At 32.5% G+C, this 26,092-nt stretch overlaps 1 protein-coding gene across 7 annotated transcripts in view; it reads left to right on the top strand.

Annotated features, from left to right (window-relative positions):
• The window catches only part of LOC129940689 (formin-like protein), a 203,505-nt gene that overhangs the window by 165,091 nt on the left and 12,322 nt on the right, over positions 1-26,092 (top strand). For 5 of the 7 annotated variants that reach the window (XM_056049106.1, XM_056049108.1, XM_056049110.1 and 2 more), the window contains 2 exons: positions 15,080-15,166; positions 22,997-24,667. In XM_056049106.1, coding sequence (XP_055905081.1) covers positions 15,080-15,166; positions 22,997-24,667 — 1,758 coding nt within the window. The remainder of the gene's footprint in view (positions 1-15,079; positions 15,167-22,996; positions 24,668-26,092) is intronic. The other 2 variants (XM_056049107.1, XM_056049109.1) reach the window with 1 other exon arrangement.

Here is a 26,092-nt window from a genome sequence, read left to right on the forward strand (position 1 = left end):
GTTTTTTTTTACCATAGCAGTTTAATAAAAAGGTGAACATTTCGGTTAACCCTAAAAATCTCACGAACAAATATTGCTAGAGACTTGAATTAAATTTTATATTATATGTTTATTGTAACGTGATACCAAACCAGTATATTTTTGGAAAAATCCAATAAATAGCTTTTTTATAAAACGAATAAAAACTGAACAAAAAAGTTGTCACCTCGAACCAATCAAAACTGATTTCATCTCCAAAACAATTTTGTGCAACAAAAAAAAAACGTTTTGAGAAAAATCAAACCTAAAGAAAACATTACTCAAAGTTGATAAAATTTAATTTCGAGTCAAAAATCTTTTCACAAACATGAAATTATGGCTTCAAACTTATTTTATCTTATAATAAAGATCGTTTTTAACATTCGGTAAAATTTTGAGAAGAATCGAATTCCCAGTTATTTTACAAAAAAATTACTTAAAAGTAGTAAAAATTGCTTTTCTACTCAAATATCTTTTCAAGACTTTGTGATATTATCTTTAACTTATATCTTTTAAAAAATATTGTTGTCAACATTCAGTACAATTTCGAGAAAAATCTAATTGACAGTTTTTTTTAGAAAACATAAAAACCTAAAAAAAAAAACAATACTAAAACTTGGTAAAAATGTACTTTCGACTCAAATAGATATCAAAAATTAAAAATGTTGTCTTCAATTTTTTTTATTTTACAGAAAATATTGTTTTCAATATTCAGTAGTTTTTTTTTTTAATCCAACAGTCCGTTTATTCATAAACAAATACAATCTACAAAAAATAGTACACAAATTTGGTAAAAATTGTTGTTCGGTTCTTGATATCTCTCAAACTAATTTCATTCATCCAATTTGTATTTGTTTATATAATAAATACAAACTTTTAAAAAATGCTACGAAAATTGGTAAACATTTTTTTTCGACTAAAAATTTATTTAACTAGGTTTTCAAACTTAACTATTTTTTCATATGAATAAATTTGTTGGTAATTTTAAAATTAAGAATAATTCAACTGACAACTTTTTTTTAACAATAACCTATAAACGTTTAAGTAAGACAAATGGACAAACGGGATGGAAAGTTATCAGTCGCGTCACAGCCTCTTTTTTTTAATTAAATAAAGTTACTTTTGGTAAAACAAAATGAAATGAATGTCTAGACCTAAAAATTAAAAAATTCTAACTACCCCCCTCCCCCCAATTCTACCAATTATTCGCTAAATGTCGCTAGCACTTACGTTTTCTTCATATAGACCAAATAGACCGCAAAACCTATTGTTCAAGATTTTTCCTTTAAAAATTAACACAAAAACTTACAGTTTTATTGCGTTTGATTTTATTCAAAAAGATCTACTAATCTTTTAGGTAACAAATTGTCACTAAGTTTAAATGTACTGGAATTCTTTTTAGGAAAAAAATATAATAGTATGTCAAATTGTATCATTACTTCGATAACTTATATCTGCGCACCATTATAGTCACAATTTCTGAAGTTATCGCAAGCAATAACCTCAGCCTCAAACCAAAACAACAAAAGTTTTTCTCATAAAGTCTGCCTCTGCAAGGAATTTATAAATCCCTCCAAGAATATGTAAACTTTTGTCATCACAAAGTCCTGGTTGCTAGTTCCTCCCGAGATCTTTTTTTTCTACAAGACTACAAGAGTCTGACCACATGTAAACAAATCAGGAAGTATTAGGGGGAACTCTTTGAAAAGCTGATTTAATAACAAAAAACAAATAAATCAACAGGATGTTCATTGCAAAAACCAAACAACGATACCGCAAAACAGCCAACATTATACAAAGCACAATACTTAAAAAGTTCAATGTTCTTAGTACGTCTACGAGTTCGAGTACGAGTACTCGAGCATTGTACTTTATGCAAGCGGCATCGGCACCCTTTTGCAAAAAAATATCTAATCAAAAATATTGTCCCCATAAATTTTATCTTTTGCCTTTTATTTTTTTGTTTTGTTATTTTCAAAGATTTTGTGTAAAAAAGAACGCTTCCTGAAAACCTAACGACAATTTTGTTCGCTTATTCTAAAGAATTAAAGATAACAAAAATTTTGGATTGTAAAACAAAAATCTAAACAAGCCGCTTTTGTGAGATACTTGTATACAAGACTCAAAGTAAATCTGAGCTCTTTTTAGTTTAGCTTAGTCACATCACAAGTTAGACATGCAGTAAAACAACAACAAAAAAGCATACAAAAAGTTATGGTGGGACGACGAACGGCCGAGACGTATACGAAAACGACAGCAAAAACGCATGCTGCCTTATGTTTTTGTCGCTTTGATTTCTACTTTGGTGTGGCTATTTCGTTAGACAAAAGCATCAAATAAAATACAGAATACAACCAACCATAGACACACGTTATATCAAAGTTCAGAACAGCCCAGCCATCTGAAAGATACAAAAATTGCGAAAAAATATGGCACAGTGAGGACTGAGGACCGGCGGCGACGACCGACACCATCTTTGCATCGCAAAGAGGGGTTCATCATATTGTCAAAGAAAAAGGGAAACGGAAATGACTGATTATACAGTCAGCCTCAGCCGGTATTGGGCTCTGGTTCTGGCTATGACTCTGACACTGGTTGTCGTTTTCTCGGACCGGGTGTGCGCTGCGCATTCAAGTTTTATGCAAATTCAAGAGAAAAAAAAATTATAATTAATGCGATGATAATAGCGAGATGGGGATGACCTTTTGTTTTGCAAAATGAAGATGGATAGAACTTTTGATTTGATGGTACATTGCCTTTATGACTCAACAATGCGATATAAAGGCAACTACGAGTAGTTTAGCGTTATTTAATAGGCTCGTTATATTTTGATCTTCAATGCAGAATTATAGTCCACGAAAAGTAGACAATGTACAACTTTGGTGAAGAGTATTTACACGCCCGGAACGCTTCCGAAAAAGTTCTCTTAATTTGAAACAAAGGGATGAAGTTAAGTTATAAGGTATTTTTTGAAGAAAAAAAACAAGCTCATGATTGGTAATTCTGGCTTGTTATAGTGTAATTGACATTATTATTAAACTCCGTCAAAAATTTCACAGAAATAGTGCAATAATCCAGATCAAAAAAGGATCAGTGACGGAAGCTTCGATCTACCGTGAAATTTCTTTTTTTTTACAACAATTCTACATAATAGGTTCCCTACCTGGGTAGAAACAGGGAAGGTTTTGATAGAATTTCAAGCTGGCTTTAGATCAGGTTACTCCACAATTGATAATATTTTCATTGTTAGAAGTGTAGCTGAGAGCCTTAGCACGCAAAATAAAAAACCTTATGTCTTTCTTTTTCAAGTTTCAAGCAGCTTTCAACACAATAAATCGGAGAAGCCTTATTTTATAATTTGTGAGGCTTAGAAGCATTACTCGAATTCGGTAATACGGTCAAAGAGTTCTACAAATGAACTCAGTCGGCAGTGTGAAATGGTGCGGAACTTTCTGAGTGGTTCGTAACGACACCTGGAGTGAAGCAGGGTTGTACATTGAGCCCAACCTTGTTTTTCTTTTTCATCAATGATCTCATTGATTACCTTCCTGGAAGAGTCGATTTCGCATGAATTTTTATCAAAGCTTTATTATTTAGAGATGATAAAGTTGTGTTTGCTTACTCCGCAGAAACTCCTGATTAACAGATCATACCAGTACTACAGTTTATGAAACTTAAACACAACACAAAAGTCTAAAATATAGGTTTTTAAAAAAGGTGGAGGTTGAAATGCCTCGATTGAAAAATAGACGTACAACGTAGAACGTATGGACTGTGTCAGTGAAAACAAATGCCTTAGAGTAGTCTTTTCAAGAAATTTGAGTGTTGGAAAACAATTTACTGACAAATTGGAAAAATCTTAAACTGCTAATAATTGCTCGTTGAAAAGATATATAAATGGAAACATTCCGCACAGCAGCAAAGTGTTTGAATCAGTTGCTTAATGTATACTTCTGTATGGCTGTCAAATGTGGGGCTACAAAAAATATCACAATGTAGAATAACTCTTCGTTAAGAAAATATTTCGGCTACCACTGAATACACCATTTTAGAAACAGGACTATTTCCTATTTTCTATTATTGTAATTGCAAGCTGACTATCTTCTGAATTTTATCATGATGCCTGAGTTTGGTTAGGAAGTTAGTTCTCAAAGCTATCGAAGATAACCAGTATAAAAATGGAATTTGCAGCGATTTTCTCACCCTAAACTTCGTACAGACCAGATTTATCGTTGGAAGGGAAGTGTCCAATTCTAAGAGAAGTGATATTTAGTCAGAAAAAGAAGTTCTTACAGAATAAAATGAGATGAACTTAGCAAATTGTATTAATATTTCAAAATCGCGTTAAGGTACAGAAAAAGATTAATTAATGAAAATTTCTGAAAATTTAAAAACAGCAAATTAATGTATTCCATTTTATTTATATATTTACAGTGCCATTCGAAAAGTTTTGGTCAAACTTTTTTTCCGATTTTTTTCGAATTTTGTCAAATGTGTTGAAATAACAACATTATTTTTTAATGAGGTTTTGTTTTATTATGCGGTTTAAATCGTTTTAGGATACATGAAGAATAATAAGATTTTTCTAAATTGGTCACGGGAGCAAAATGATTATACCGAAAAATGAGTGCTTTAAGAAAATAATTTATTGGTGCAGTTTTTTTGTATTGCTTCTTAGGAACAAGTTGTATCAAATAAGTACTTTATTTGACTTCTTCTTGCTTTTATAACGGCTGCACATCGGTGAGACATTGAATCAGATAGGTTTTTCCATGTGGATACAGGTATCTTGTTCCAGGTCTGGGTAAGTAGTTTTTTAAATTCATCAACTGACTCTGAGTGCTTCTTCGCAACCTCAAGTTTCATTACATACTAAATATTCTCAATTAGATTGAGATCTGTCATCGATATTATTTTCTTTGAAGTAAACGGTGATTTTTTAAGAGCTTGAGAACTTTTTAAAAAAAAAAAAAAACGCATAAAATTTGCAAAATCTCATCGATTCTTTATTTGAAACGTTAGATTGGTCCATGACATTTACTTTTTGAAGATAATTTCATTTAAATGTTGACCGCGGCTGCGTCTTAGGTGGTCCATTCGGAAAGTCCAATTTTGGGTAACTTTTTCGAGCATTTCGGCCGGAATAGCCCGAATTTCTTCGGAAATGTTGTCTTCCAAAGCTGGAATAGTTGCTGGCTTATTTGTGTAGACTTTAGACTTGACGTAGCCCCACAAAAAATAGTCTAAAGGCGTAAAATCGCATGATCTTGGTGGCCAACTTACCGGTCCATTCCTTGAGATGAATTGTTCTCCGAAGTTTTCCCTCAAAATGGCCATAGAATCGCGAGCTGTGTGGCATGTAGCGCCATCTTGTTGAAACCACATGTCAACCAATTTCAATTCTTCCATTTTTGGCAACAAAAAGTTTGTTAGCATTGAACGATAGCGATCGCCATTCACCGTAACGTTGCGTCCAACAGCATCTTTGAAAAAATACGGTCCAATGATTCCACCAGCGTACAAACCACACCAAACAGTGCATTTTTCGGGATGCATGGGCAGTTCTTGAACGGCTTCTGGTTGCTCTTCACTCCAAATGCGACAATTTTGCTTATTTACGTAGCCATTCAACCAGAAATGAGCCTCATCGCTGAACAAAATTTGTCGATAAAAAAGCGGATTTTCTGACAACTTTTCTATGGCCCATTCACTGAAAATTCGACGTTGTGGCAGATCGTTCGGCTTCAGTTCTTGCACGAGCTGTATTTTATACGGTTTTACACCAAGATCTTTGCGTAAATCTTCCATTTCACGGTCTTCAGCAACACTCTCAGAAACAGACGCAATATTCTCTTCTGTACGCACTGTACGCATTTGTGTGGTTGGTTTAATGTCCAATAAAGTAAACTGAGTGCGAAACTTGGTCACAATCGCATTAATTGTTTGCTCACTTGGTCGATTATGTAGACCATAAATCGGACGTAAAGCGAAACACATTTCGAACCGAACACTGATTTTGGTAATAAAATTCAATGATTTGCAAGCGTTGCTCGTTAGTAAGTCTATTCATGATGAAATGTCAAAGCATACTGAGCATCTTTCTCTTTGACACCATGTCTGAAATCCCGCATGATCTGTCAAATACTAATGCATGAAAATCCTAACCTCAAAAAAATCACCCTTTACTTAAAAAAAAAATCAAAATATTATTTTTAATCATAAACTTTTAAGCTTTTTTAAAGCTTATTATTAGTCAATCATGGTAAAAAAAAGTTCACACTTACAATTTTGGCTCTATGACATGAAGGAGCAACTTGCAACTGCAAGTGTCCCCAAAAGGCTCTAGCACCGTGGGCTCCAATACGTTTTCCAGGTCTCGAAGGTAAACTTTTGCATTAACTTTGGATTCTAGAAAGCTCATTCCATCTTTTTCATCTCCAGAGAAGCATCCCTACAATCACACCTTCAGTTTTGGGGGCATCCCAAAAATTCAATCAAAGCTTAGTCTTTCTTTCGCTTTTCTTCAAGGATCCTCGTATCTCCTAAATGGAACTTGAATTTTGATTCGTCCGAAAAGTTAACATTGTTCCACTTGTCTTGAATCTAATTTAGGTGCTCCTGAGCAAAGAGCAATTATTTTTCTTTGGCTCATTTTGGAAAATCCGGCTTCAGTACCAGCTTGAATGCTCTAAGTCCAGCTTTTACGAGCCTTTTGTCTCACTGAGCTTGGCGAAATTACTTTGCCAGATAACAGATTCTTTTTAAGGTATACCGAAGTCCTGAACCGATGCCGACGACTACAACACCATAAAACGATCTTCTTGAATTTTGATTCGTCCGAAAAGTTAACATTGTTCCACTTGTCTTAAGTCCAATTTAGGTGCTCCTGAGCCCAGAGAACAAAAGCTTTTCTTTCCCTCTCTTTGGAAAATCCGGGTTCAGTACTTGACGAAATTACTTTGCCTGTATCTCGACAAGGATCCTTTTTAAGGTTATCGAAGTCCTGAACCGATGCAAACGACTTTACAACAATAAAAAACGATCATCCACTGGGGTCGTATTTTTGGCTTTCCTGAGACTTTTTTCCTGCTAGTAGTCCCGGTCTCACGATATTTTTCCAAATTCCATGCCACAGTTTGTTGAGCAATATTCAGTCTCTTAGAAATTTTACGTGTTGTAAAATTGAAACGTGAAAGACACAAAATATTGGCTTTATGTTCCGAATTGATTTTTACCATTTTTTTTCAGCAAAATCACTTCGCTTGGTATTGGACTACTATCACGAGCCAAATGCAGCTCTTATTGATAATAGCATCAACTTTTATACAGTCTTTGAATGACATGTTGCTACCTAGTGAAAAAACTAGCCAGAACTGATCTCGAAAAGGGTTATAAAATGTTTGACCAATAGTTTTCGAACAGCATTGTACATATATTTTTATTTTTGATCAAATCAAATTTTAATAACCTAGTTTAATACTCCAAAAAAATATATTATATGATATATAAAAACTTTCGAAAACATTGCATATGTAGTGAAAGCCTGTAATAAAATTTCGTTTCGAGTAGGTAAAAACACCAAGTTTTAGAATGATTCTGCAAAGGATAGGTCACTATCTTAAACAACAATATTTCTTTGTTTATTTCTAGAAAGGTATATAAACCCTAATTCGACTTTGTGAGAATTTTTGGTGCTCGAGCCCTTTGTTAATATAATTTCCCTAGACTCATAGATAAGGTAGGCTTATTTAAGAGATAAAAGTTGCTTAAAGTCATTGAAAGTATAACTTTTTTAGCCCCCTCAACTGTCGTACTTATTTTCTTGGAAGTAAATAAAGTGAATTTTGTTATAACGTCCGATCAAATATCCGTATAGCATTTCTTGACATTCTCTCAAAAATTAATTCAAACTATTGTTACTGAATTGGAAATGATGAACTCACATGCAATAGTATCAACTTTTTCAAAACACTGACTAAACTTTGTACCTGTTCGATATGTTTTTTGTTTATTTATTCACTAAGACCAATAACACTTAGTTTTGATTAGAACCCTCAATTTCCTCATTTAGCTTCAAAACACCCACAAATCGATTTTCCCCCCATTTGCATGAATAATGAATATTTCCTGGAAAGTGTAATTAGACGGATGGAAGGATAACATTGCAAGTACATGTGAAACACAAGGATTAAAACACTCGCTGCTATTGATACCAAATACTCCATCAAAACGTTTTTCTAATCAACAGGGTAAGAAACAAAGAATATACAAATGAAGCCGTATTAGTCTTAGTCTAGGTAAACATTATCCAAGCTGAAGGACTAAAGGCAGAATACTTTATTCCATTTACAAAGGCGTCCGTATAGTAAACATTTGTAATACCAACCTATCCTTTCAAAGGTAATTGAAATGCAATCGGCTGTTTTCTTCAACTGAAGAAATACTTGGGGCTAAGGTTTTCTAAGCTAATTGAGTAACTAATTGATTGATAGACAAATTGTTCAATGTAATCTTCATTTTCTGAGTAAAGAAAAACAATAAAACATTTGTCGAAGGAGATTAATTTGTGATGCATTTACTTGAATTAACTTAATTATATGTTTTAACAATTTCAACAAAAAATAAAGAAAGAAAATAAAACAAAAATAACCAAGAAAATCAGGTCAAGGGTTTGCGTGTCAGTCAGATGATTGGGAACTATTATCAGAGGTTAAAAAGATTTATTTTGGTGAGGAAAAAAAATCACTTTTTTTATAAACTTACATAAGTTTTAATTTGCCTCTGAAAGGTTATACATGAACAAATTAGGAGAATAAGCACAAATTACATGGTAGTTATCGACTATTAACTGAAAGGTTTAAAGTCTTTAAATGAACTTCTATCACGTGTGTTTTTTAAGCAATTGTTGTTATTGAACTTTTTAAAGGAAATTGAATTCAAAATTGCATAACTCATAAATTTTTAAACAATATTTTTACTTGGAAAACTCTGAAAAGAGGAAAGTAACTTTAAGCGTGGTAATGTCAATTTTAAGTAAGAAACATTGTCTTATTTACTTTATGAATGGTGAAATACAATTTACTCCTTACAATAAATTGTATAGAGTTTTTGTTTTATAAAATTTTGATTTGAATATTAAAAAAACGTTTATTTTTAACGTAAAATCTAGAAATATTTATTTCATACAAACCGCCATGAGCGAAACAGTTGAAGCTTCGGCATTATCGCCCAAATCCAAAAATCTCACAATGCCCAAAATTGGTCACAAACCCCAAAAAGTTAAAAAAAAAATCGCAAAAAAAACAATGTCTTTACAGCAAAATAAATATTAAATTAAAAAATACCCAAATTGTTAGTTGTCATTTTGCCTATTTTGAATTCGAGTTTTATTACGTAGTAGTTAGTCTTTCTGATACATATATTTTAGGCTTTGTGACAATTTTAATTTATATCGTTTCTTATGTCTTGTCACCTACCGACATATATCCCAAATCTTAAAAAATATCCCTAAGAAAATGTCACAAAGCCCATATAAAATATCATATCACCCAAACCAGCTTTCAGTTTGGTAAATTTAAGAAATGTCATAACTCCCAACATTTGTTATTTAGCAAACATTTTGGGTGGTTTGTTTTTGAGACTCTTTCACTCTTCATACGAACTGTAAGCCAGCGAACTATTTCGTTTTCTTTCACTTTAAAAATTCGCCTTATTTCACTTTCTAAAAGAAAAATATAGACAAACATACACATTTGTTTAATTTAAAAAAAAATTTCAAAATTCCCAAATGCTAAAACATATGTCATCAATAAAACCGAACGCTTCTTTTTATTTGGAATGTCATTAAACATAATGGTTCGGTAATATTGTTCAAAACTGTCTCCAGTTTCGCACGCCAAGTTAGTTGAAGTTCTCACCCACCGGATTGCGCCACCTGAGTCGCGGTCGTTCTCTTTTGCGCTGTCCCTCGGGATTGGCCTCGAAGACCTTCAGGTGATGTCTATTAGCTTCACAGGTCCCAGTCATCTAAATCGTTGGAATTTTATCCTTTTAACCAGGTCAGTGTCGTTGTACTGCCCGTACATTTCGTAGTTGTATCTTCTTATGCAGTTTCCATCTTTGCAGACGGGACCAAGAATCACCCGAAGAATTTTTCTCTCAAAGCATCCTAAGACGTTCTCATCTTTCTCTGACAGGCTTCAACCCTAAGCTCCATATATGAGATTCGGGATGATGACCGTGTTATAGGTGGTGATTTTACATGCTTGAGAGATGCTTTACTACTCAAAAAAGCTCCACTGACATAGCGCTTTGATTTCTAGAAACAACTATGTCAATATCATCGACGTATCCGTATTTAAATGGACCTGTGGAAGATTGTGTCTCTAGTGTTAATGTTAAAATTTTTCATAATTCTTTCCAAAATAATGTTGAAGGAGTCGCATGAAAGGCATCGCCTTGTCTAGAACAATTGTTGACATCAAATACATCGATGAGATCTTTTCCGACATTGAAAAGGCAGCGTGTATTCTCCATCGTCATTCTGCACAAACGGATAAGTTTGACAAGGATGCCAAAACTCACTTGTACAACAATAAAATGATAACAAAATTGTTTTGGGCGCTATGAATTTTTTAATTTGAGCGATGCGATTTTGGGCGAAAAGACCTAACTGCTAATTTTTTCGCAAAAGAAAAGTTAGATAGCATTTACTGATGCCAAAAATATTTTAACTAATATTAAAAGAAAGGATTGTTAATTTATCACAACAAATTATATTTTAACAAAAAAATCAAACACTTCGTGGAAGAGATTTCGGCACTCTTTGAAAAGCTTTTCTAAGAGTAGAACAGCGATAAGTCCACGAAATAAGTTCACTCAAGCTGGTTGAATGCTCATTTCCGGCCTTGGCGGCGACGACGCTTTGATTAATTTTAAGCGGCATTTTATATTTACTTATTTGTTCATATGAGGCTTCCGTTTCGTTATAGCATTATCTTTTTTTTGTTTCTAATACTTTTATTTTTTTCTTCTATCCTTTTCAATTTTTTTAAATGAAAACATGGCCTTATATTAAAACTTCGTACATAAAAAAAACTAAATTGATAAAAAAATAAGTTTCTTAAAAGTTTAAAAATTTAAAAGAAATGTGCAATAATGGAAAAATACAAAAGAAATAGGATTGTTGCTCATTCTTTTTAACACATAAAAATTTATTTGTGAAGAGTAGGAAAATAAAAACTACACAGATAGATTTTTCTTGCTTACTTAAGCCTCTTGGACAGTTTTGAACGTAGATCATTTAAATTAAGTGGTGATATTATCATCATTAGTTAATTTACTTCGCTTGAACTTTATCGTAAGGTTTCTCGTCTCACCCTTTTTCCGTAATGTTAACGGTGTATGCTCTACAGAAAAAGCCAACTGCATTCCCCCCTCAAACAATACTCTCGCTTCTAGGAATGATCATCAGTATACCGTCGAGGCTAACTTCTGTCGTATTGTCAAGTATAGAGATTCGTTCTTTTGCCGTACTCTGCGAATGTAGTCCTACCATATTCTGTCTTTCCCAGCCATTGCAATATTCAGGAAAACGTATGTGCACCGACACCTCCTTTCAACCCTTCTCTCTCTTTCTTAGTGCTCACATTGTGCCTTTACATAAGGGTAGTGTTATCCCCTAGAGTGTTCGCTTATTAATTTAAAAAAAAATGCAACAATTTTTTGTTTAAATATAATAATGAGAAATAACGATAAAATGTAAACTTGTGATTATAATGTTGCTTTATCCTGGAAATAATAGAAACGAATTTAGAACGCTACCCTTTTTGTAACTTAAGGCTAAAAGTATTTCAAATTCTTTGAGTATTTTTTAGTGGCACCCTTATTTTAAATAACTGACTCCACTGTTCGCCTCATCGAATCGCTTAAGGATATCCCATAAGTGCTTAATTGGGTTTAAGTTGGGGTATTGCGATTGCCATTAAATAAAATTGATTTTTTTAAAGTATTTTTTAACCAATTTGAAGGAGTGCTTCGGGTCATTATCCTATTAAATTAGCACCTCCTATTCAGTTAACGGTAGCATAACTGATGATAAGATTTGGGCATAATCCACAGCTCACATCTTATCTTTGATCCAAAATATTGGACCTACACCAAATGCTGAAAAATACCCTGCAATCATTTCGTGGACTTCTTTCAGGAATACTTGCTTCTATTAATCGGTTTCTTATTACTCTAGCTGCCACTGATCCGTTTAATTAATTTTTTGAGGTCTCTTAAAAAAGAATTGGTTTCTTCTTACATATTCTTATCAAAAGTGTATCAGAGCTCGAAGAAGTTTATCTTTTTCTTCATCTTGTTTCTTCTTTTGAGCTTCAATTTAGAATTTCAAATCCTTTTCGCAATTTCAACCACCGTTTTTCCAGCTTGTCTTTGTTTTTTATCACTTTGCGTTCAAAGCAAGTATAATGTAATCGACAACTCTTTTTTTTAATTATAGATGACTTTTAACTTTAAATATTGTTTAGTGTGGAATACAAAATATCTGACAAACTGAAAAACAAACTTAATACATCTATTTGCATACAAAAAATTATCCTTACGTTAGAGTAACAGTTAAAGTAGCTTGTTTCTATAATTTTTTCCAGTCGAAATCATCATTGGCCTTAAACTTTTTACCATTTGAGAGTTTTATTAGGTACGATGAAAATATAGAAAAACCAACGACAAAAGATTTAATTGCTAAAAAAATATTCTGCATTGAAAATGATGAAGACACATTACTTTTTCTAAAAGTGTACATATATGCCTGTTATATCTTCGAATTCAAAACTCCTTAACTGCAATTCCGGCCAAAGATTTTTCTGCTTTCTTCTTGCAATAATTCAAAGCATATCATAAGTAAAATTAATAAATTAGGTGGGGCAACAGTCCGTTGAAGGCCTAGTGACTTACAACTCTAAACCATTCCTGTTGTGCAAGTACTGTTGTCAGGGATGGACGGGACCAGCAGTTTTTAAGCCGAATCCAAAGAGCTAATTTGAGAAGAGAAAGCACTTATCATGACAAGAATTACCCCTGGAGAATTTGTCAGTTCCCAGAGGAATGGAGGGATCGAACCCAAGCCCTAACCATCTTGCCACGAGTACTACTTACAAGATATATAAAGTTTTTTTTTTAATTTTTTTAATAGAAGTGAAAACAACAAACCTTCCCAAAAATCAAATTTAATTATATTTTTTACCAATGATCGGAATTTTAGGTGTGTAACACTTAAATTTTAAGTATCTAAGATGAGCTTTGAATAAAATTGCTTCACTGATCCAACAAAATACATATATACAAATACAAAATATTTTACCCCCAACATTGAAACGTACCTACCTTGTTTTTCTTTTTTTTTTGACATTGTCATTTTATTTTTTCAATCAAAATACAAAAATAGTGACTTGAATTAAAAATCTAACTTGCATTGAAACAGTTCATTGACATTGACATACCTACCTACTCTCAGTAAGTAAATATTTCAACTGTTTAACTTGTATAAATATTGCAAATCCATGCAATAAATAAAATTCTACTAAATACTATTATGATATTTTTTCAAGGTCTTCTATGATATTAAATCAATTCGACAAAATAAAAACCCTGAACTTTGTTTTAAAAAAAAATTAGACACACTTTTTTGATTTAAAAAATAATAAAATAAATACAAACGATTTATGCATTTTTCGTGAGAACCCCAATAATAAAATTGCACTTAAAACACAAATTTATTCAAACGAGTTCAATTTGGTGCTGGAAATATGCGACGATATGGACAAGAATAAAATTAACATTTTTTAAAAAAGATCAAACTACATCGAAATCCAATAAAATGAGGCAAAAATATTTTTATATTAAAAATGTGCATTATTGTCGTCTGAAGGTCGAAAGTCTTTTATTTCCTGCCGATTAAACTTATATCAAATAAATAATAAAAAAAATTATGGTTTTATTTGTGCATCGTCTTCATCGTCGTTTTCGGCGATAGTAAAAAGAACATATAATATGATAATGTCTTCATTAGTTCAATATCATGGATAACCAGTCATCAAGACAGCTGGAGAGTAAAATGGCATTAAGTATTCTAGTTGTCATTTATAGTTGCGTCACTTAATTGTATAGGTTTTTGATTGGTGTCACATAAGTGACTTAGAAACAGTAGGCAAATATTACAAACTCTTTGGTTCCACTAAAAACTTATCTTTTTATGACCAATTAAAACTCATTTCCAATCGTTTTGTCTTATTGATAGCAAAAATAAGTGTTGAATAAATTGATGCTGTCGTCTTCTTGTTATTTAATTTTTTCTTTATTTAAATTTGTAAGTCTTTCTGACTTTGCGCCACGCCACACACAAAACATAACATCAAGTGGCAATTTATTTTGATTGCATAATTTAATGAAACATTTGATGGGAATGAGGGTTAACTCTTGTAGAAAATGTTCAATTGGAATCTTTCTTAAGAAGAAAAAAACAACAACAACAAAAAAGGGAGTTCAACCCTCGGCTTCACTTCTTCAGTGAAGGAGGTTTATAACGCCATACCCATCCATATAACCATTGGTATAATAAACTTCCTCCCATTTAGATGCGTCGTCTTCAAGATGTCAATTTCACCCTCTATAATTTGAGTTTTAAGAGTTTAAGGAATTTCTTAAATGGTGAGTTAATGTAGGTACTTCAAAAAAATAAAGAGAAAAGAATAATAAAGATGTAAAACAAGATTTTAACAACATATTTTAAATTTCACCAAAGTAAGTGCCAACGTTTTTGATAATCTAATTGCGTTATCTCTTGAAACTCCTTAAAAGAAGAGGGTTTGATATCATTTTATAACTTTCAGGAAATGTATTTTAATACGATTTTTATTGGATTTTTGTCTGAATCTTTTAATTTCGAGTACCATTTCGTAAATATCAGTTATGCATTACATTAAATTTTGTATTTCTGAAAATTAAAATTATCCACTCTCCTAATTTATTCTGACATTATTTTTAATTTTCTTTGCAGGAAATGGTTCGAGCGAAAGATCCTCCATCTCATTATTTAAATAAATTAAGAACTTATTTAGATCCGAAAGCTTCACGAAGTCACAGAGTAAGTAATTAACCAAAAATAATAAAAAAAAATACAAATACAAACAAAAAAAATAAAACAATTTTTAATTAAAATAATATGCAAATAATATTAATATATATTAATATATACACAAATTTTAAACAAATGTTTGATTTTATAATTTTTTTCTATCTTAATTTTCTCAAAAAAAAAATGATAAAGATATGGCTACAGGTATTTTTAACAAAATTTATTAACAAAACTTGGTTTGGAGTTATTTCAAAATTCTGTTAAAAATATATATCTTTTCTATATAACTTTTGTATAAATATAAAATATTAAATACTTCAAAGCATGTTTTATACAAAATAGTAGTAGACACGATTTTCAATATAATATTATTATGCATGACAAAATCTTTTTAGTATTGATTTGTTTCTTTTAGAATTTAGAAAATTTAAGTAAGTATGTACATAAATATGTAAATGATATAAAGAGAAAAATATGACTTAAATAACGATAGAAGTTTTTTTTAACTTTTAACTGACTCTAAAAATTCTTATAGGTTTGAATAATTTAGGTACCTTTTGAAAATTTACACACAAATGTAGGTTTTTAATTTTGACAACATTTATAGTTTTTAGGTTTTTTTTTTCAAAATATCTTGGATTTGAATTTTTATTTTGTGATAAAATAATTGAGTAATCATTTATCAAAATCAAATAGAAAGAAACTTTGGCTTCATTAAGGATCTTTTCAAGAGTTGATTTTATTTTAACAAACAATTCCTTTCGATAAATTTTCATTAAATATTTTTATTTTTTGGTCAGGATTCAAATTTTTACACAATCTGTTACATTGCTCAAGATATTTTTTTATTTAAACGATTTAGGGATTTTTTAAAGTTTTGTATACAAATCTTTTCCAAACAAATCAAACAATACGAAATTATTAACTAATTACTCAATAAATAAAGTATCGATTGCAGTCTTACAAAATTAGATGCAGTTAAAAGAAACTTGATACAAAATTAAATATTCGTTGTTGAAACACAAACATATTTTAGAGTAAATGTAGAAAAAAAGTAAAATAATTTATTTTCAAAGTAAAATGTCTGCTTTTTGTCATTTTTTAAATAAAATTAAAATCATAGTCTTTATTAATTTGTTTTTTTTTAGATTAAACACTTTGAAAACATTTTATATGTAAGTTTTGAAAATTCGTAGTTATATACACTGTCAACCCTAGGATAAGGCCACAAATTTCGGAATCGATTTTCGATGGTGGAAGTTTTGAACGCGGAAACGTTTACTACCATTACAAATTCAAACAATTAAAGACTAAATTAGAATCAAGCGCTGGAATTCCCCAAGATCAAAAAATGAACTACTTTAAAAGGTTATAAAAAAGTGCGTCAGTAGAATAATGCAAAATTTCAGAAAAAAAGAGTGATATATTTACAACAACATTTATTTACAATAGCAATGACTTTGTCCACCATTTTAGGATACAACGTGTATAAGGCGTTTTGGAAAAGAAATATTAAATTTATTTTTTGATAATCACAGGAAATTTGGACCCAGGAATTACGAAAAGCTTCGACTAAGGTGTCCTTGTCACCCATCGCCAAACGTTTTCAATTATGTTAAAGTGCGGTGAAAATGGGGGTCTGGGCACATATTCCACGTCTTCTAATTGAATTTAACTTCTTACAACCCTCTAAGTGTAAATGGGGGCATTGTCTTTTTGGAAAATCCAAGGTAGAGGTTCTAAAATACTTTTCATTTTTGAAAATGAAAGTTCCAGCAAACATTTTTAGTTGCGTTCAGTATTGTGAACAAAAACTTAAAGTTGATTGTGCCATAGTAGTTCAAAGCTCCCCACAACATTAGACCTGATGTACGGCTATTATGTCTTTCCAAATTATGCTCACCCTTTCTCAAATCATGGGAATACAAGTAAGAACCAAAGCACGGCCCGTCAAAATTAAACTTTTTTTTCATTCAAAAAGACAACGCGTTTCCATTCACTGCTCCAAGTAACATGCTCCCTTGCAAAATCCATCCGATACACTTGTGTATTTGCCTTTTAGTTTTCTGCTCCGAATAGTATCACTTTTTTGTATTATCCCCGAACAGTTGTTATTATGGCTGATACTCAATTTTTGACCCTTAACTAAGTCGCTGAAAGAGTGGAATTTGGGACAAGCCGTAGAAATAACCAAAGAACCAAATAACCGCTCTTCTCACGACGTTGTTTTTTCTGTCTTGTACCTTTTTTAATTGTTATCGTATTTTTGTGGATCAGCAATATAATTGCTTACAACTTTCTTGCTTCTGTTAAGTCTCCTAGCTATTTCACGTCCTGAGGGTCCTAAATCCTTGAAAGCATCTATTTTGTCTCTTTTTGCATAGCTGTCAATGTCAAAGTCTTTTCAGAATCATTAAGCAATATTATCATCCTAGTGAAGCACCTTTTTATAAGTTTTTTAGTAGTTCATGGTTTGGTATTGGAAAATTCCAAATCTTGTTTGAAATAAGTACTAATTCACAGGAAGTGAACGTTTCCGGGTACAAATCTTCAACCAGCTGTAAAAAGCGAAAATCGATTCCAAAAATTGTGGCCTCATCATAGTAATTGTCAGTGTATATGGAAGAGCCTAATAAACGTATGGCCAAATAATACTTGTTATAAGGCATAAAGAGCTAAAAGTTATCCATTTGGTTATATTGTTAAGTAGTTTGTTAAGGTTTTAAAAATTAATATTAGGGTTTTAGAGTCCATTTCCTACAGGAGTCATAATAAGTTGTAATGAAAAAAAAATAGGGACATTTGATTTGACCTTCAAAAAACAATAGTTCTATTAAATATATCAGTTTTGTATACTCTTTGAAAGATAAGTTAAAAATGTTGTATCAATCTATTTGTTAAAGAAATGAGTAGGAGATAATAAAAAAAATCCTTAGGAGTTAATGAAATTTCAAATTATATTCTAAAGGTATGTCCACATTTTGTAAGCATAGTCCTGTCTTTGACATTTAATCATTGTATTAACAATGCTTATTTTTCCAATAGGAAAGATCAAAGCTGCGAAAGAAACTTATACCTTTAGACCTATCTCACTTCTTTCTAATATCGGTAAATTGCTTAAGCAGGTCTTAGTTAATCCTTTAAGATCCGGTTATCATTGCAAAAACCTAGTTTGGTTTTAAAAAAATAAGTTCTAATTTCATTATAAGGTCATTCAGATTTTGATAAATAAAAAGTGTACTGTGAGCTTAGATATTGACCCTGAAAAAGCAATTGAGTCGCTTTGGAATCAAGGTCACAATAACAAAAAAATATTTCCAGTGAACTCAGATTTTCCTCAGGGATTGAGACTGGGGCCATTGTTGTTCAACATTTTTAGCAATACTTTCCAACATTTTTCAATATTTCCGATGAACATGAATCTTTGCTTTATGCTGATGACATAATTATATTGGCAAGCGACCGCGACGCTCGGCCCATCTCAGCTCGTAAAAAAATTGAGCGTAGGCTTCCGCTTGTAGATAATTATTTTAAAAATAGAATGTTTTAGAAACGCCAATGATTAAGGACGTAATATAACAGTGAAATAGAGGAAATCATTAAGCCTAAAATTAAATAACGTTGACATTCCATTACGATCGGAAGAAAGTATCAAATTTTCCAAAACGATTTCCTTATTCCATTTGAAACCTATGTTAGAAAAAACTAGAATTCTGCTGCATAAGACGGTTATAAAACCAATTCTAATTTACGGTTTTTGTACTTGGTTAAAAATTTCACTAGTGTAACAAAAGAATTGGAGGTTTTGTTTTTGAACGGAAAATATTAAGATTTTGTTGTTGACTATTTAGAAAGCCAGAAGTTGTTTTAAACAAAACAATATACGAAGCAACTCAGGTTACACTATTAATGATTTACCAAATAGATCTACTTCAATGCAAATCCACTACTAAGATCCTTAATGGACTTAAATGCCAATTGTCAATTTAAAGAAATTCAAGATAGAGAAACTTTTAAAATGGACACGTCAACCTCTGTAGTGGTACGAATCTGAGTTAAAGGTTCGTTTTTCAATTGTAAAGATTCATTTATTTTCCTTTCAAACCGTAAACACCTTGCTCTTTGATTAGCGTATTCGTCCCAAAGCTTACCTCTAGGGTTACCACAAGGAATGAAGTAAGATTCCTGAAAATTAAAATCTAAAATACAGTTATTTATCGAAAAGTTTCGACAAAATATGCCTACTTTTATTTCATAAGGGAATCGCTTCAGTATGTCTTCTAATTTTGTTGGAAAATCCTGTTGCTGTTACAATAAATGTCACCCAAAATTATATTAATGAAACTAGCTAGAAACGAATCACTTTAATGGCCGTTGGTTTCTGAAGTTTAAAACTAAAAAAATTAGTTTTAACTTCTAAAAACAAAATTTAAACATTATTCAATTATTTAAAATATTATTTTTTGTCTACCTTAGATAGGTTTAAGTTCCGACCTGCCCAAACACATGTAATAGTCGATGTTGTCGCAAAATTGGTCTGGCTTCCCAACCAAAAACCGAAAGGGTATCATCATCAATTTCGAACTGTGTCATAAGTAGACAGGAAAACAATTAAATATAAAAATAAATAAGTACATGAACAAATACCTCACTCTTTCTCCAACTGAATAATGTTTCTTGGAAACCTGCACGGAGATCAGTCGGTTGAATAGCTTCTTGAATATATTCTTTTTAAAAGTCAATTAAATTTGTTCAATAAAACGTCCAATTAATCTTTTTGTTTATTTTATTTTCTTGAATAATTGGTAGGCTTATTATTATATTGACTTCACTGTTCGTTACAAAATTTATTGTTTCATCTACTTCGACCTACTGTGAATGAACAGAAGAATATTCGTTTTCTTTTGAACTTATTTAAACTAACTTTTCACTAAGAAACTTTTCACTTCATATAATCCTTCGGACACGAGACGCGACTATAATATAAATGAACTAATAGACTTTGTCTAAATGTTTTCCAGTTACCTAGTTCGGAAAAATAACGGCACTTCATATTAATTTTGTAGAATTCAATACATAATAATTTTATTTCAACAAGATCTCATATTAAAATAAGAACTATCAATTTTATTTCATGGAGCTTCGATTTGTTTTAAAACGACCCATTCTTGTTTCAATATGATTAAATTTTGAAACAAAATTGAATTCGTGTGATTGCGTTATTACTATACATTCTTTGTAACGGAATAGTTTTTGTCATTCCTAAATTAAATAAAAGGGTATTTATGTGGGGAATACAGAATACAACTCCATTTCAGATATTTATATTTTCAACTTTCTTTCATAATAAATATTTCATTTAAACAGTAAAATTAATTGTACTTTAATTCTGAAAAAATTTCAATTTCAACAATATATATGATTTTGTGTAAGCGTTCCGATTTCTTCAACACGACCCAATCTAATTAAAACAACATATTAAGGATTGTTAATTTCAAATAGCTTTCACTTACTTATTCAAGATGTTTTTAAGATCAAAAACTTTTATTTTAACAATAAACAATTTTATAATGGAATTTCTGTATTGAACATTTCATTTCAACATTGTTGAATGTCAATTCTATATAAAGCAGTGTAATTTTAACATGAATCTTCTTGTGTTGTCTTCCATACCTTGCGTATTTTTAAATTATTGATATTATTGTACACAATGACATGATTTAATATTAAATCAAAATGAAACAACATTAAATCGTAATGAAATCATTTAACAAAGAACAAATCGCGTATTATAAAAATCGACAATTCTTCCCTTTGATTTTACATTGCATTATTTTTCTGTGTGAACGACAGTTATTACTTATTGCCAAATAATATTTCTAGCGTAGGGTCATTTGAGACCAGATTTAAACTTTAAAGTTCCATTTTTCGAAAGAGTTTCACTTTTTAAAATGTTATGTTCCACTCCAAAAGAACACTTGCTAACATAGACTTTTGTAGAATAAGTACGTCGTACAGTTATTCATAAATATGTTTACATAGGAAGAATACTTCCTTACAGAATGTAGCTTACGTGTCAAATCTCGTTGCACGCTTTTGATGACATACAAGGTTGACCTATAGATTTTCTTAGTTGTCTATAGCAAATTTCAAACATATGTTTTCTAATTTTTTCTGATATTTTAATTTGTTTCTGGTCCTAGTAACATTAGTGCAGGAATACATGGATTCAGTACTAAAATAGCTTTTGTTGCTTCTAGCACATTTAAATTAAACTCAGTTTTTTTTTTGTTACCGAACAAGAGTATGTATTTTATAAGATTTTTTCTCAAGTAGAATTTTAATTTTGACAATTTAAGTTGTAGTTCGCTATAATATGGCTATTTCTTGATGTGTAGAAAACTTTTTTTTGTGCCTAAAATAAATAAATTTAAAAACTTTTCATGATGGCATATTTTTACATTTGTTCCATTTCTTTTCCAACCCTTGCAGAATTGTCAATCTTGGCAGGTTTAATATTGAACAAAAGCAGATTATTATTGAGACTATGTTTAGGAATTTTTTTGTAGTACCCGTGGCATGATGGTTTGTGCGTTGGACTGTCATGCAAGGGGTCTTGGGTTCAATCCCTGCCCGTGCCACCTTAATTTAAAAAAATTAATTTCCGCGGGTACTGCCTCTTGCGAGGAATTGACAAATCCTTCAAGAGTAATTCTTGTCATGAAAAAGTGCTTTCTCAAACTAGCCGTTCGGATTCGGCATAAAATTGTAGGTCCCCTCCATTCCTGACAACATTACTCGCACACAGGAATGGTTGAGAGTTGTAAGTCACTAGGCCCTGGTTCACAACGGACTGTTGCGCCACCCCATTTGATTTGATTTGATGTTTAGGAATTAAACTATTTTTCGCAACCAAAGCTTTGAACACAAAAATCTTTACAAATAAAAGTAAAAGTTGTTTTCATATTAGATTTGGAATCAGGACACATTTAATTTCAATATTTAATTCAATAAAAAGAGTTAAATATTGTAGATCATCGGTATTAATATTGGATTAGAGTTTAAAACACAAAAAACTGGAGAAATGCTTTATTTATCTTTTGAAAACTTTATCATGGTATCCAGTTAGGCCAAACTTACGCTACGTAAAAAAAAACTGACGAAACTCGTACAACTTCTATGGTACTCAAGAGTTTTACTATCACAGAACAAACAATAATTGTCAGCGTCAATCCTTACTAAATTTAAACAAAAAAGTATTGTATTTGCTTTTAAAAAGTTTAGGGCGTGTTTGAAAGGTTAAACAAAATAAGTATTAAAAAATGAAAAAATAAGTCTGTATTTGAAAAACTTAAATACACATAATAGGTAGGTTAGGTGCACACATTTTCGAATATGATAATTTTATCGATGACTGCAAAAGGATGCTTTAAACAAGCCAAAAACGCTTGATCCTTACGCAGTTAATTGTAAACTATTGTTAGACCTTATGAACTTATCACTGTTAAATTTTTAATGTAGTTTAGTTTGCATGAAACACATTGTTAAACTCTTAGAACTTGTTATTTTTGTTTTGCTTTAGAACGCTAATTAGAAATACTTAATTGCCATATTCCAAAATCTTTAACTTACTTTTTTTTCCGCTTTGTAAACAAATTACTTAAATTTTTAAATCTATTATTTAATTTTTCTAAAATCTATCTTTTTTCAACTTGTTTGCTTGTTGTTTTTCTTTTAGTAGATGTTTTTTGTAGCTGCCTATAATATTAATCCAGTATTTAACCAACTCACAGTGTGTTTTTCCCGTTTTTCCCCCGCGCGCCTCTCATATACTTACAGATTTTCTTCTACTTTCTTTGCCAGAAACGAAAAATGGTGGGTGAGTCCACGTCCACGCAAGTGTTACGTGATTTAGAAATCTCACTTCGCACCAACCACATTGAGTGGGTAAAAGAGTTCCTGGACGAGACCAATCAGGGTCTAGATGCTCTCGTTGATTATTTAAGTTTTCGCCTGCAAATGATGCGTCACGAACAACGAATACAAGAAGCCCTAACCGAATCCGAAGAACGCTTGAATCTCGCCGGCACTACCAACCAATCGATGGGTTGCAGTGACAACGAGGGTGTCAATAATTCCGCCCTCGGAAATAACAGTCATCATGACTCGTCCTCACGATACAATCATCACAATTCCTCGAATGGATTCCTGCGACCATCGCTGGCCGATGTCCTTGATAGTCCGAGTATCAAACGCCGTTCCCGCCACATTGCTAAGCTGAATATGGGTGCTTCGACGGACGATATTCATGTGTGCATCATGTGCCTGCGGGCCATCATGAACAACAAATACGGATTCAATATGGTGATCCAACACCGGGAGGCGATTAATTGCATCGCTTTGAGTTTGATCCACAAGTCCTTGCGAACGAAGGCACTGGTGCTGGAGCTGCTGGCGGCTATTTGCTTAGTAAAGGGTGGCCACGAGATCATTCTGTCGTCGTTTGACAATTTCAAAGAGGTGTGTCAGGAGAAGAGGCGCTTCCAGACGCTCATGGAGTACTTCATGAACTTCGAGGCTTTCAACATTGACTTTATGGTGGCGTGTATGCAGTTTATGAACATTGTGGTGCATTCCGTCGAGGACATGAATTACAGGGTGCATCTGCAATATGAGTTCACGGCTCTGGGTCTAGACAAGTATCTCGAAAAGCTGCGAATGACTGAGTCGGAGGAACTGAAGGTGCAGATCTCGGCGTATTTGGACAATGTATTCGACGTTGCCGCCCTGATGGAGGACTCCGAGACCAAGACCGCCGCTTTGGAGAGGGTCCAGGAGCTGGAAGACGATCTGGGTAGAGTGATGGACCGCAATGCGGAGCTCGAACGAGAGTTTATGTATAAACTTGCCGAGATGGACACTGAAATGGAGCAATTGAAGGCTGAACGAGAGGAACTGCTCGTTACCAAGTGCAAGTATGACGAAGAGGTGTCCACTCTTCGCAAAATTCTCAAACACAATGAGCAGGAGCTCAAGAAGCGGGAATCCATGCTGCAGAGTAAGAATCTCGAATTACAGACTCTGACCAAGTCCCTGCCTCGTTCCGGATCGAATGGCGAGGGTGGCTTCATCATGATGAACGGAAACATCGGTTCACCAGATTCTCAGACATCATCAATATCACCGCCGCCACCACCACCACCTCCATTGCCATCCGCAGTGTCACCACCACCTCCGCCACCCCCAGTCCCACCACCACCGCCAAGCATGAACGGTGGTTTGAGGGACAACGAGTCAACATACTCGAACATTAACCCTCATGAAACAACGGCACGAATGCCACCCCCACCAGCACCTGCCGCTCCGCCATTTATGTCAACATTCTCACCGCCACCACCACCTGCTGCTGGCTACATGCCCGCTCCAGATGGAGCGATGACCATCAAGCGAAAGGTGCAAACCAAATACAAGTTGCCGACACTTAATTGGATTGCGCTGAAACCTAACCAGGTAAGTGTAAGTGAGCCTTGGTTGCCGTCCGTCGTCCGTTATACGGCGCGCTGCGCTGCTACGAGCGACGAACCATCAAGGCAAGCCTTCCTTTTTTGGTTTTGCTATTTTATTTTCAGAGAGACATAAATATGACAGTTGGACAGTGTTAATGTGACGACGCAAGCGACGCTCCACAGCGTGAGTGTTAAGTCCTTGGGTGTGTAATTAGAAAGAAGTAATCTCAGTTCTTAGGCATATAGTATGTAGATAGAACTCTCGGTCTTTGGTCGGTTTTGATATGGAGAACCAGATTACACCTTTTACCACATATGGAGTATGATTAAATTCTTTGGCCGATGGGAGTTCTAGAACTGGGTGTGAGGTCTATAGTATAATGTGTTTGCGTGATGTCATGCGTTGCTTGCTTGCAAAAGCTCATCTTTCCTAAAGGCTTCTGGTTTTGATTGATAGAGCGAATTAAGTTGAGGATTAAGTTGATGAGTTAGGAATAGCTAAATTCAATTAAGTACTTTTCACTCTTCTCTTACATCAGATGTCAGTGTAAAAAAAAATTGAAACATGAAATTAATTTTGAGGAAGTTTCCTTTTATTGTCTCAGAGAATGTTTATTTTACGCCCTTTAGGCCAAATACGTGATGTATGTTACCTTTGAAAAAATGTCGTTTACATTTTCTGTCAATCAGTAAAAGTCAAATCATTACCTCCATACAAAAATTCTTATAATGTTTTCCATTAACAATTTTATTTCTGTCATTGCAATGGGAGTTTTCTAAGTCAAAATAAATCAATCCGTGTTTATTTTTTTTTTTGCATTTCATTAACCAAAATTTTTCGAATATAAAATTATTGAGAAATTTATCGCGCCTTGCACCAATATAAAATTTATATCTTTTAATTTGACAGATAATTTAGAATTGCACCACTACCAAATTTGTATGTTTCACTTTGACAGATGTAATTTTTGTTTTATTGAGAAATTTTTGTTTAAATATTTTAGAAATCAGTCTTCTTCAATGGGGTTTTCCATTGGTAAATTCATATTTTCTTAAAAAATTGATTAACGAGTGCATTCGAGCTGTCAAATTAAAATACAAATTTAGTTTTTTAATTATATTATGAGTATTGGTACAAAGAGGAGTAAATCTGCCGAAAAAATTCAGATCTGCAGATTTGATCTAAAATAAAAAATAATTAAATTTATTTTGCCCCATGGAATTCATAAACTGATCTGAATCAAGAATTAATTGATTTATTTGACCCATGGAAAATCACATAAGTATAGAAGCAGTATTAAATAAATCAGTTAATTTGTCAAATAACTTTGTTTCTATTCTGACGTGAGTAAAACAAAAACAAATTCGATTGGAAATTTAAAAGCTACACAAGAAAAAAACTAAATTTGCTTGTGTTCCATTGACCATG

This window comes from Eupeodes corollae, chromosome 1 (assembly GCF_945859685.1).
Source record: "Eupeodes corollae chromosome 1, idEupCoro1.1, whole genome shotgun sequence".
Classification (NCBI taxonomy): Eukaryota; Metazoa; Arthropoda; class Insecta; order Diptera; family Syrphidae; genus Eupeodes; species Eupeodes corollae.